This window comes from Castanea sativa, chromosome 5 (genome assembly GCF_040712315.1).
Source record: "Castanea sativa cultivar Marrone di Chiusa Pesio chromosome 5, ASM4071231v1".
Classification (NCBI taxonomy): domain Eukaryota; kingdom Viridiplantae; phylum Streptophyta; class Magnoliopsida; order Fagales; family Fagaceae; genus Castanea; species Castanea sativa.
Genome location: NC_134017.1, coordinates 54,703,068 through 54,715,977, shown reverse-complemented (window position 1 = coordinate 54,715,977; position 12,910 = coordinate 54,703,068). Strand labels below are relative to the sequence as shown.

Here is a 12,910-nt window from a genome sequence, read left to right as displayed (position 1 = left end):
AGGCACCAACGAAACTATCACTAAAATGAAAAAAAAAAAAAAAAAAAAAAAAAAAAAAAAAAAAAAAAAAAGAAGAAGAAGAAGAAGAAGAAGAAGAAGAAGAAGAAAGAATTGTCTATGGATTCCCTTTGCACCCAACCATAACTCTCCACCTAAACCAAGCCAACAAAGATAGAAATTGGTAAAAGTAAAAAGGAGTTATAAAATTCAGATGAAATGACATTACTACCCTTCTCAATGCCACTTGGCCTATCTTTATTTGTATACCAATTACACAGTCAATGTAGACAATAAAAACCTAAAAAACACACAAAAGAGAGCGAGAGAGAGAAGTGGCGATGGAAACTATGCTGGTTGTTAAAAGTAGTGGCTGTCTCTCAAATCGTATGAAATAAATCGCCGACCAATATAGCACAAACTGGTGAGAAACACACACACACACAACACACAGAGACATAGCAATTATCACAAACACACATTCAATATAAATACAAATACACACGAAGCCTTTTGTTGTTGTCGAGTGTTGTTGTTCCTCAATTTCTCCGCCCATTCTCTCTCACTCAAATTTCATTTTTCTTAATATAAATTCGTACCCACTTCCTCTTTCTCTCTTCATTTCTTTTCCACTTCTCTCTCTCTCTCTCTCTCTCTCTCTCAAGTCTCAAGTCAAATGGCCACCATTGTTGGAGCTGCCACCGCTTTATCAGCCTCCAAATCCTTCGATTCCAGAAAACTCCACCTCCCATCTGGCGGATCTCTCTCAGTCTCAGGTAATTCAAACCCAAATGCTGTTGTGTTCTTTCTTAGTCGCTCTCTTTAATTTTGTTGTAAAAATCTAATCTTTGTTTATATTGTGTTTGATTCAGAGAGGAAAGGAAGCTTTTTGGTTGTCAGATCTGATGGAAGTGTGGTCCATAAAGCTCACAGGGCTCAGAAATTGATTACTAACGCAGTTGCAGTTAACCACCCTTCTCTCACTTTCTTATATTTACATGTTTTTGAATAAAATTGTGTGGAATTATGTGGGAATTGTTTTTTTTTTTTTTTGGTAGACTAAGGCGGATAGTTCTGCAGCTTCTACAGCTTCGAAACCCGGGTATGGTTCGTTTTTTGTGATTATGTGGACTGCTTGGTTGTTCTAATTCATTTCTTAATCAAGGCAACCATAATTTACATTAGCAACAGATAGTGGGATTTTGTATTGATAGCTGAGTGGATTATGCTTCACAAGTTTGCACCATGGTAGCTCTGCTTATGATTACTATGTTTTGGTTTTTAATATTCAACGATGTTCAATCATTGATTTTGGAACATGGATTGATTAACTATATGATACTAATGAAATTATTATTTTGGGACCATGACTCTTCTTTCTTTGATCCAAGTTCTTTATTTACTACATCTATTACAGTGATTTCTTTGCTTTTGAAGAAGTTCAGTTTTAGTTATGAAGATTACTTGAACACACTGGACCTCTGGTGGAAGGCCTTCAGTGTTTAGTCAATCTAATGAATGAATCAGTTGATTATTTTATGTTTTCTGATTTATAACTAAGATGAATGTAATTCAAAATTTGGTAAAAATTAATGGGGAGATTTACTTCATTTATGATAGTGCTCAAACAATTCAATCTGGGACATTTCTACTTGGAATTTCAGGAAACCAAAACAATAGCTATTCATTAAGAATAGTTGTGCTCTTCAAGATGGGTGAAAATATGTTTTTACTGTAATATTTCCATATATGGTCTACAGTCTCAATATAAGGATTTTTGGTTCAAACTGAGCCCAATTTAGGTTATACTTAAACAACTAATTTTCATTGTAGATATTGCCAAAGGGCTAGGGTCAGATATGGATTTCAATCTAGCTCATTTCATTCTCATTAACAGAACTTTGATACACCAACATACAAATTAATATTTCCAGATTTGTAAGACCTTTTATGTGTGTGAGAAAGAGGGAGGGTTGTGGTTGGGGCTCTTGATGCACCAGATGTATAATAGAAAAAGAACCCATGGATGTTTGACACCATGAAACTAATTGTAAAAGATTCTGTGAGCAAACATTTTTTCAATTACATCTTTTGAATGCATTAAATTTGCTGGGCATTTTTCTCTTGCCTCTTTCAAATATTTCAAATGATTATGACTTTTCATCTCTTGTGTTGAGAGGTGTCTATTCTAAATTTAAAACCTAATGCATCACGGTGCATGAGCTAGAACTTCAACAATCTCTCATTTTTACTGATGCTTGACAAATAATTAACACCCTGACAAAGTGTCTCAAGCAGATTTGATGGTGAAGTTATACATATAATTTATTGTTTTTAATTGCAAAATATGACCTTTTATGCTTGATAACTCAATTTTTTTCTTTACCAATATTAGATTCATGTCAAGGGGTTAAGATAAATATCAACATGGCTCTCTTTAAAAGTATATGTGCTTCTTATAGGCTTATAGCAAACCACAGATGCCTTAAAGAGCTGTCTTAGTCAGAACTAACTCAGATGTGATAATCATGTTTTCTGTATATTCATTTTTGAATTGTAAGATGTTGATTAATATGTTTGAGGTCTAAGATGTTCTATAATGCTACGACTTTTTAGATAAAAGACTACATCGCCCCCCCCCCCCCCCCCAACCCCAAAAAAAAAGAAAGAAAACTCTTGCTCAGTATGTTCTGTATCAAAAGTGTTGGGTATTTCTTTTTTTAATCTCTTATTAAGAGTGGTTGTAATCAGCCAAGTGGCATCGTCCTTTTTTCTCCTCTAAATCATTTAGATTGCAGATGTGCTACACTGCTATTTTAAGCGATAGCATATCACTGATGGTTCTTAAGGAACCAAGCACTGGTTTGACCTGGTTTGACTATCAGATTTTTGAATCCTCCATTCTGTGTGCAGACTTATTTTCATATTCATCAACACATCTCCAAAGTGTTGATTTGAAAATTCTTTTTATGTGCATGCCATGTCTCTGTGGTTATTTTTCAACTGAGATTCATGAGTGGGTAGTAACTAAAATTGATTTCTATTTCGTCTGTGCTGAACAGAACTATGTGAACAGCATCGTATTAATATTTCCGTGTATTTTCATTCTTTTTCTTAGTATTATTTCAGGGTAGTAATCAGTTTGTGTAATATCCTCAGGCATGAACTTTTGCTTTTTGAGGCCCTACGGGAAGGCTTGGAAGAAGAAATGGACAGGGATCCCACTGTATGTGTAATGGGTGAAGATGTGGGTCATTATGGAGGATCATACAAGGTGACCAAAGGCCTTGCTACCAAATATGGAGACCTCAGGGTTCTTGACACTCCTATTGCTGAGAACTCCTTTACAGGTATGGGTATTGGAGCTGCCATGACTGGTCTGCGGCCAATTGTTGAGGGAATGAACATGGGATTTCTACTTCTAGCTTTTAACCAAATCTCTAACAACTGTGGCATGCTCCACTACACATCTGGTGGTCAGTTTAAAATCCCGATTGTTATTCGTGGACCTGGTGGAGTTGGTCGGCAACTTGGGGCTGAGCATTCCCAGCGTCTTGAGTCATATTTCCAATCAATCCCTGGAATTCAAATGGTTGCATGCTCAACCCCATATAATGCGAAGGGCTTGATGAAAGCTGCAATTCGAAGTGAGAACCCAGTGATACTATTTGAGCATGTTTTGCTTTACAACCTCAAAGAGAGAATTCCAGATGAAGAGTATGTATGTTCTCTTGAAGAAGCTGAAATGGTTAGGCCTGGGGAGCATGTCACTATTTTAACCTATTCCCGGATGAGGTATCATGTAATGCAGGCTGCTAAAACTTTGGTGAACAAGGGCTATGATCCTGAAGTAATTGATATCAGGTCACTGAAACCTTTTGATCTTCACACAATCGGGAATTCAGTGAAAAAGACGCATCGTGTGCTGATTGTGGAGGAGTGCATGCGGACTGGTGGTATTGGTGCTAGTTTGACAGCTGCTATCACCGAGAATTTCAATGATTATTTGGACGCCCCCATTATATGTTTGTCTTCACAGGATGTACCAACTCCATATGCTGGGACATTGGAGGAGTGGACTGTGGTTCAGCCTGCCCAGATTGTAACAGCCGTTGAGCAGCTTTGCCAGTAATTACTCCAAGAGTTCTGAAAGAGCTGTTGTTTTCCATCCTGAGGACGCAATCTTCTTTACAGCTTCAATCTAGAAATCGCTATCTAATTTTATATTTTGTTGGCAATTTTTGTGTTTTCTGAAATGTGCAAGTATTCATTAAGATATTTTTCTATGTTGCTGCATTCCTTACTTTTGGTTTGCAAGACATTTATCATGAACTAGTATAGGTAAAAAAGGTGGAGTCGTTGTCTTCCATCCTCAATTACTGGTTGCCTTTAGATCAAGATAGGCTTATATTATAAACTGTCTTATTCACTCCTTGGAATGTGCAACTTCAAGATATTTTATGTTATTTATAATCAAAAAAGGGTGTGTAGTGGTAATGCCGAAATGGTTGCTCTTGGTAATACAGTTTATGCTGGTGGTATCATCCACCCACCAGCTATCTGAACGCGTTTTGGTTCATCGGAAGATTAAGGTCTTTGTCAAGGAGAAGCCCAAATTGTCTTCCAAGCTATCAAACTTGCGGTGTTCCAATATGATATTTTGAAGGAGACTCCAAAGGTGTCATTGAAGCATTGTTGAATCTACATTCCACCCCTTGGTTTTTACCTTTTAGCTTCTTTCCCAAATTGAATACACTCCCTCTCTTGTTGGGTTGTGATTGAGATGGGCCTATTTCAATCTCATCTCTTTCTTCTCTTTTTTTTTTCGTTAATATATTTTTATACATAAAATAAAATAAAACAAACAGTTCCACTACTTTATATTACAAAGATATCAATGTCCACCTAAATAATTTCGTGCCAAATCGTTCGGCTTTATGGTAGCTTGGCCCGATTGGCAGTCTATATACATGTGATATCTGTTTACAGTCGGACCCATAAGAAAAATAAAGATGTCCATTTTCCGAAATTCTAAAAAATATTTTTTTAATATATTATACTTTTCATCTTTGGAGTGGTACTCTGGTTATATAATATATTATAAACCTGTTTAAAAAATTCTATATACTATTTTCATGTTCATGTATTCTAATAAGTATTAATGTTTCCTTAAAAAAAAAAAAAGATAGAATACATTACTTCTAATCTTTGATATATAAAAAAAAAGGGTGAAATTTTAATGCCTGTTTTAACTTTGATTCTTAAATATTTAAAAAATAAGGACTTCATCTATTCCTTTTATTCACCTTAATTACTTAGTAGAAGGAAAAAGAAAAAAAGAATAAAAGAAAAAGAACAAACAAACAAACCTTAAGGTCCCTTGTGGGTTTTGTCCCATGGGTGAGCGTGTGGTTTATACTGGTAAGACATTTATTTACTCCACTCATCCTTAATTACTTTTTTTTTTTTTAAAGTTTTAAATGATAATGACTTAATGTTTATACATAATACTGTTGCAAATCACATGGCATGTCCAAACAAAATCAAAATATACATAATATTTGTTATGTTTATTCTTTATTTTTTTTAGTAAATGATTATTTTTCTTAAAAAATTCACCGAGTTTTACAAGTTTATGTTTTTCTTATGTTTATACATAATAATTATTTTTATCTATTCTCACTAATTTAAGTTACAATGAATTTTTTTTAATTAAAAAATTAAAATAAACATTAAAAAATTTATGTTTTTTTTTGTTGTTGTTGTTATAATTATTTATATTGTAATTGTTGAAATTATTGATATAACATCAATAAATTATTGTTTCTTCAAGTTATTATTGTTATTATGAACCACTATCTTGGTTGAATAGAATAAAAAGTACAAGTAACATCACCAAAAACAAATCTAGTATTTTATCTTCTAACCAAGCTCATCTCATTCATCTCCCTGCTAGCCATTTTATGATCATCATAGATTTCATGGAATTGATTTCAATGATTTTGTTATTTACGCTCTGTTTGTTTCGATGTAAAATATTTGTAAAGGTAAAATATTTTACATGTAAAATATTTACAGGAAAATATTTTCATTTTACAGTGTTTGGCAGTGTATATGAAAATGCTGTGTAAAATATTTTCCGATGTTTGGCACAATGTAAAATGGAAAAAAAAAACTGGTAAAAATTTAAAATTGTACTGAAATATCACCAATGGCTAAAACAAGTACAATATCTAAATGATTTTTCCAAAAATTATGAATTTTAGAAAACACAGGTGTCTACAATTTTAGAAAGAGCAAGACATAAGTGATCAAAGGCACTAATCTAGCATTCTTCATACACCCATCATTTACTCAATTACATATCCAGTTATTGAACATGTGTCAAAGAATGTACTAGATGAATCATTGATAACAACAAAGATTCAATATATCAAAATTTCAATATATGAATGTGTCAAATAGATGAATCAATATATAACAAAAGAGATTGAAGACCACAGCTGTCACCCAACGTTTCTGGCCCCGTGCAAATATCTAGTGAGTTCACCTGTTGTAATAATCATGACCAATGCAGCTACACAGGGAGTTCAGCAGTGCAAAACATCATTTTGCTTTCTTCTAGTAGCAAAATGTCCGTTTGGGTCAAGGAACATGTCCACAATACTGAAGCCAAAAATTCTATAAAGCATTTGAGACATCAGTGACCATGCTTTCTCTTTTTCTGGCCCTTGCCAACGAAGAAAGAACCAACTACATACCGTGAATTAACAAAATGAAAGAACCTGCAGAATAGTTTAGAAACCAATACACCAAAACCTGCAAAAATATATCTGGACAAAATATAACATTCATAATCCTAATAAATCCAAAATATAACATTATTCCATAATAACTCCAAAACATGTCAATCAGTGTTGCATAACCATCCATAAGCACACTTACAATAACAAAACCCAAAGACTATGACAATATAGCTAACATTAACACATAATCTTCCAAAGTATGGAATTGTTCCATAATTATTAATAACCTAAAGAATACCATGGTACCACTAACATATTTCACACAACGTATCCAGCAACTTCATGTTATAAGGTTTTGTTGAAAAATTTCTCCAACCAAAGCTTTCTCATCCTATCATTTTTAGCCATAAAGGCCCTTCCTGCCTTTTCATCATTAACCAAATGATCAAAAGCTTCATCAAGCATGTCTTCTTCAAAGCCTTCAACATTCATCACTATTTTATGAAGCTCATTTGTATTAACTGGGCCATGACTCAGAGTTGTAACGGCTACTGCAATCTGTTTGAGTTGTTCAGTCATCTCACTGAAAGGACTATCTTCATTCATAGCTACATAAGTTCTCTTTCTATGGCTCCTTCCCTTAGATGAAGTTCCATTGGAAGCTTCATGGGCATCTTTTGGCAATGTATCAGAGTCACCTTCAAATTCTGGATTTTGGATGTCATTCTGTGGGGTCTCATTTTCAACCAATGGAGAAGGTTCACTCCATTGCTTTGAAAAGCCACCAGTTGCCATGTCCTTACCAACAACAATAGCCATCCCATCATACTGTTCAATTTTTTTAATTTAAATATGGCGCATGAGGAGGATGAGCCTGTTCAAAGAAATATGACAATGTCAATAAATTGGATGATTTAATATAATAAATGTATAAATCATTATTGATCCTCAAAAAAGAAGAAGCTCATTTAAATAAATTTCATACCCGCACTTCAGCATCATAAGTTTGCTTGTCACATGTGATCATTTTCAAATTATCATCCCAACCAAATCCACTTTTTTTTCGAATGTCCTGAATGAGTTTCCACTCTTTTCTAACCGTACGAAGACGGTTATGCACATGTGATGCATAACACTCTACATTAAACTTCACACCAATTTCTTTTGCCACTTTGTCAAGGGATTGAGGCTTATATTTGTTTGAGGGCTTGTTGCCTTGTTCAGCCTCAATAACCAACATTTTAAATAGCATGTCACACATTGGTTGTGTCCACCTAAGTTGAGATCCTGGTTCTTTCCCCTTGTTCTTGGACATTGCTATAGCCAAAAGAACAATCTAATGAATCACAACCATTATGATAATAACACTATAAAACATTATTACAAAAATAAAACCTGAAACTATGGAACAAAAAATTCATCATCCAAAAACAATGCAAAGCCATGTTGACTTGAACTTGAGGAACCAAATAACAATTTTAACTGTATCCCACAAAAATATTCAATATTACGTTTTAAAAAGTGTACAAGATATCCACTTATGCTCTGTTAGCAACCAAATACAAAGCCAATTAAAGCTGACAGCACATAATCATAGAACGCTGTCAAACATTATCAACAAATAAGTCCAAACAGCTTAGACTGAATAAATTTATGCATGCCTCCTAATTATGTAGTTAGCCCACATTGCTTGACATATCTCATCCCTCTTATTATTCCATTCTCTACTTTCCACTATAGCTTCGCGTCGGCTAGGTTGGACTCGATCACTAGATTCTGTCTCACATGTTCCAGCTTGCATAATTGGGTCATTAGGATCAACCCCCATGATGTGATTGTGAATAACACCACATGCTAAAACAACATCCACTTGTGTATTAAAAGACCAAAATGGTTTTGCATCCAAGACACGAAAACGTTTTTTTATAACTCCAAACCCTCGCTCAATGGTTGTTCACAACGAAGAATGACGAAGGTTGAATAATTCTTTTGCATTTTCAGGTGGATGATCACTAAACTCTTTCAAATGATATCGAACACTTCGATAAGGAGACAAGATTCCAGGCCTATTTCCATAACCAGCATCACCAAGATAATATTTACGTACAAATTATTAATCAATTTTTTTATAAAAAAATCTAGCATAAAACCAAACATAAAGGCTAGTTATCTATATAATACCTTCTGGTATTGTAAGTCCCCTTGGTCTACTAAGTGCATCATTTAAAATACGAGAATCATGAGCACTGCCTTCCCAACCAGCTAACATATAGGTGAATCTTAAGTGAAATGAAATTGCAGCTAACACATTTTGTGTTGTCCCCCCCTTTAAACCACGAAACCTTCCTTGGATTTCAATTGGAACAGATGCACGAACATGAGTTCCATCAATTGCTCTCACACAATCTTAATGATGACCAATATTAAGTAATGTTCATTTCAAAAATCACCTAACAAATAAAAAAACAATAAACAAATTTTGAAAATTTACCTTAAAATAAGGATAAAACCTTCTACTATTCCTTATCTCTGGGGGTGTAGAGTTGTCAGGTAATCTAACAACATACCTATATAACTGCAAAACTGCTTTAAGGACAATTTTAAAATATCGATAAGTTGTCTCAATTGATCTATGGAACCTGGCAGCAACAACTCGAAACCTAACATTATGGCCAATAATATGCAAAAACATCAACACCTGCTCTGTAATAGGCATGTAGATAGTCTCACGTACCAAGTTTCTCTCAACAAGAATTCTACATAATTCATAGAAAGCTACAGGTCTCATTCTTATCATAAAACTACAACGTGCATCACCTCAATGAAGAATATCACTTATAAACCTTCTCTTTCATAATCCTGGTTCACACGAGGTTGCCTAATTATAAATCTCCTAGACCTAATATCTTCTAATATTATAGCTCCCACAGCAAGGACAGATGCAATTGTGGCAAGAACTACTACTTGAATTTTTTGGTTAACCATCTACATAACAAAACCAAGATAATGGGCTCTTTTAACTTTTGTTTAGCCACACAAAACTAAAAAAAAATAGAAAAAGCCAACCACACAACCAAAAAGCAGAGGCAGTAATTAAATACCATACGAAATTAAATATGTACATGCTGTTAAGAGCGTCATTCAAAACACACACTCGCACCATTGTTGCAGCTACATATTTTAATACCCATATCAATTACTAAAACAAGGGCTTGGCACACAAAGCAAATATGCAAAAAGAAGTAGACACATACACACACACACACACAAAGAAAAAATATATTAGACTCAAGTATGAAACATTCCATAAATATATGCAACCTGGTTTGTTCTTAAACATATAATCCATATAAACCACCCTGTCAGCTACCATGTTTTTTTGGCAGCAGATAAGACTTAGTATTGACTATATTGAGACCCAATGTTCTCCTTTAGAAGCTCCCATGTCCTATAAAGTGGAGAGTGGTTTTTCCCAAGACACTATTTCTCCCTTTTCAAAGCTGGGGTAAATCAATCCAAGTAGGTTAATTGCCATAATTTCTCTGCTAATGGTTGTTAATAGTAGTCAACAAAATTTAAATTAATATACAACTTTGTACATTTCCCTAATAAACAAAATTTCTCTATCAGTAAACTCCGATCCATGTTATTTAGGTCATTCCCTTGTCACACTGTTATGTTGAACAGTAGTTAATAGAAATTCACTCAAAATGCAACTTTGTACATATCCCTAATACATAAAATTTATCTGTTAGCAAACTACTATCCATGTTATTTAAGTCATTCCCTTGTCACATCAGATAGCTACTAATGCAGATAGAAGGTAGCCCTCCAATCATACTTTTCTGTGATTCATACTAATAATTAAAAAAGAAAAACCACTTTTCTATAAATCACATTCTTAGCATTCCAATAACAGAAACACACAAAGCACAAATGTTCCTTCACTTCCCCTTATTCCCCTAGCTATGCTATGAATAAGGTTTTTAAGGAACCCAAAAACTTATGTGATTTTAACCTTGTTGATCCTAGTAAGACCTTTTCTTTTTCTTTTCCTTTTCCGATTCACTTTTAGAAAAACGTACAAAATCAAAGAATTAATGGAAGCAAATGTTTTTATTATAGATGCTTCAAAAAAAAAAAAAAAACCCCCATTTGTCTAAATCAGTTGTACTCTAACCCCACTGATCACCAATCCATTTTTAGATTGAAAATTTCAAATAGGCACGCACATAGTATTAACTAAAAATCAAAAACCAAAAACCCAATAACATGAGGTGAGCACAAAAGCCAAAAACCATACAACACACACAGATATATAATAATAAAACAACAGATCGAACCTAAGAAAAACCAGAGAAGGGTTAGAGATGATGAAAAACGAAAAGAAAAGGAGAAATCTGAACTAAAAAGGCAGAAAAGTACCTAGTTTTGCCGATGATGGGCGGCGCCGGCAAAAGCTAGAGCTGGCCGGTGGTGCGTTGGACCTTGGAGCTGGAGATTGGCGAGAGAGGGGACTGAAGGTGGCTGGGTTTTTTTGGAGAGAAATCTGAGAGGGGCTGGATTTTTTTGGAGAGATATACGAGAGAGAGAGAGAGTTTTAGCGCGAAAGTGCGGGAGTGATAAGTATCGGGGTGTGAAGAACTGAGCAAATGTAAAATGTTTTCCCAAAATTTTAAGCGTAAAATATTTTACATAAATTTGTCTAGGTTGATTTAGTTGACTGAAAATATTTTACTTTTGACTAAATATTTTACTACAAAACAAACACTGTAAAATTGGAAAATATTTTTCTGAAAATATTTTACATCGAAACAAACAGAGCGTTAATCTGCTATTCATTGTAAAATCCAATCTATAGGGCCACATGAATATGCAAATTTACTTAGCTTTGGTTATAACAAGTGTGGATCACTTTTGAGTTTGTAAAAATATGCTAAACCATTTTAATAAGTTTTATTGCTCTTTCAAAATCTATTATTATTGATTTGGTACAACGTGGGTTCTTGTAGGGCAGATAGTTGGTAAAAAAGGGTTGTGATGCAGGTAAAGAGACATGGGAAGAATGTAAGTTTTATCTTTGCTGTTTATACTGCAATTTTCTCAAACTGATTAGCATGATAGTGCTAGAGTATGATGTTTTCTGGACTTAAAATTTTTGGATGCCTTTAGTGCATCAAATTGTTGGAGCATAACTGAAATCTTTTAAGGTATCAATGTGGTAGTTAAGCCAATTCAAAACTTGGGTATATTTAACATATTGGGTCCATTAGTTTTTACAAGTAAAGGAAATAGATGTTACAACGTGACTTTAATTTGATGAGAAATTTTCAGGTCTAATATAACATGAACAAACTTATGCACACCAATAGGACTCATGATTAGAGAGCTAGGTGTAAGTGTACATTACATAATACTTGAAAATATATCTTTACTTTATGAGTTGTTATGACTTATATGTAAGCGTGTTATTACTTTTATAACTTTTAACTCATTGCTTAAAATGTATCTTATATTATTAACATAATTATTTTTTTGCTTGATGATATTATGTATTTTTCTTTATATTTGTGCAGATATAGGATTGATGGCATGAAGACTTTATTTTTTTTTGTGGCGCTACTTGAACTCATTTTTGTTTTTGTAATGCATGGAAGACATATTTCATCTATATATATTGTTTTAATTGTTTTGTGAACAACTTATAGTCAATGGGTTTAATAGTATAACGGTTTTTTATTTACTTTTTAGATTGTATGGATGATTATGAATGTGGTTTGAAAAGATTGTATGAATGATTTGTTTATGGATGTGATTGGAAATTAATAGGTTAATGTTAAATGTAATAGCAATTTAATGGAAAGAACATGTTAATGTAATTTGTGACGAAATGTTTTGTCACTAACAAGGTGGACTCTGAATATAAACAAAAATTGGTGACGAAATAATTCATCACCAAATCCATTGAAATTGGAAAATTAAAAAAAAAATACAAAAATATAATTAGTGACGAAATATTTCGTTACCCAATATGGTAAAATAAAATAAAAATTACGAATTAAAAATAATTGGTGATGAATTTATTTCCTCTTTGAACATAATGTTTAGCGAGAAAAATAATAGGTGACGAAAAATTTCATCACTATAATTAAAAAAAAAAACTAACA

At 33.5% G+C, this 12,910-nt stretch overlaps 2 protein-coding genes across 2 annotated transcripts; one reads left to right on the top strand and one right to left on the bottom strand.

Moving 5' to 3' along the window:
* The first annotated feature begins 321 nt into the window (after positions 1-321).
* On the top strand, positions 322-4,373 carry LOC142636130 (pyruvate dehydrogenase E1 component subunit beta-3, chloroplastic). Its single transcript, XM_075810222.1, has 4 exons — positions 322-773; positions 870-961; positions 1,056-1,099; positions 3,157-4,373. Exons 1-4 carry the CDS (start codon positions 674-676, stop codon positions 4,127-4,129), a joined length of 1,209 nt encoding a protein of 402 aa, XP_075666337.1. The 5' UTR covers positions 322-673; the 3' UTR covers positions 4,130-4,373.
* A 2,715-nt stretch (positions 4,374-7,088) lies between these two features.
* LOC142635426 (uncharacterized) lies at positions 7,089-9,531 on the bottom strand. The gene is made up of 4 exons (XM_075809580.1): positions 9,261-9,531; positions 8,925-9,149; positions 7,729-8,060; positions 7,089-7,571 (listed from the first exon to the last, which is right to left on the bottom strand). Exons 1-4 carry the CDS (start codon positions 9,529-9,531, stop codon positions 7,089-7,091), a joined length of 1,311 nt encoding a protein of 436 aa, XP_075665695.1.
* Positions 9,532-12,910: the final 3,379 nt, after the last annotated feature.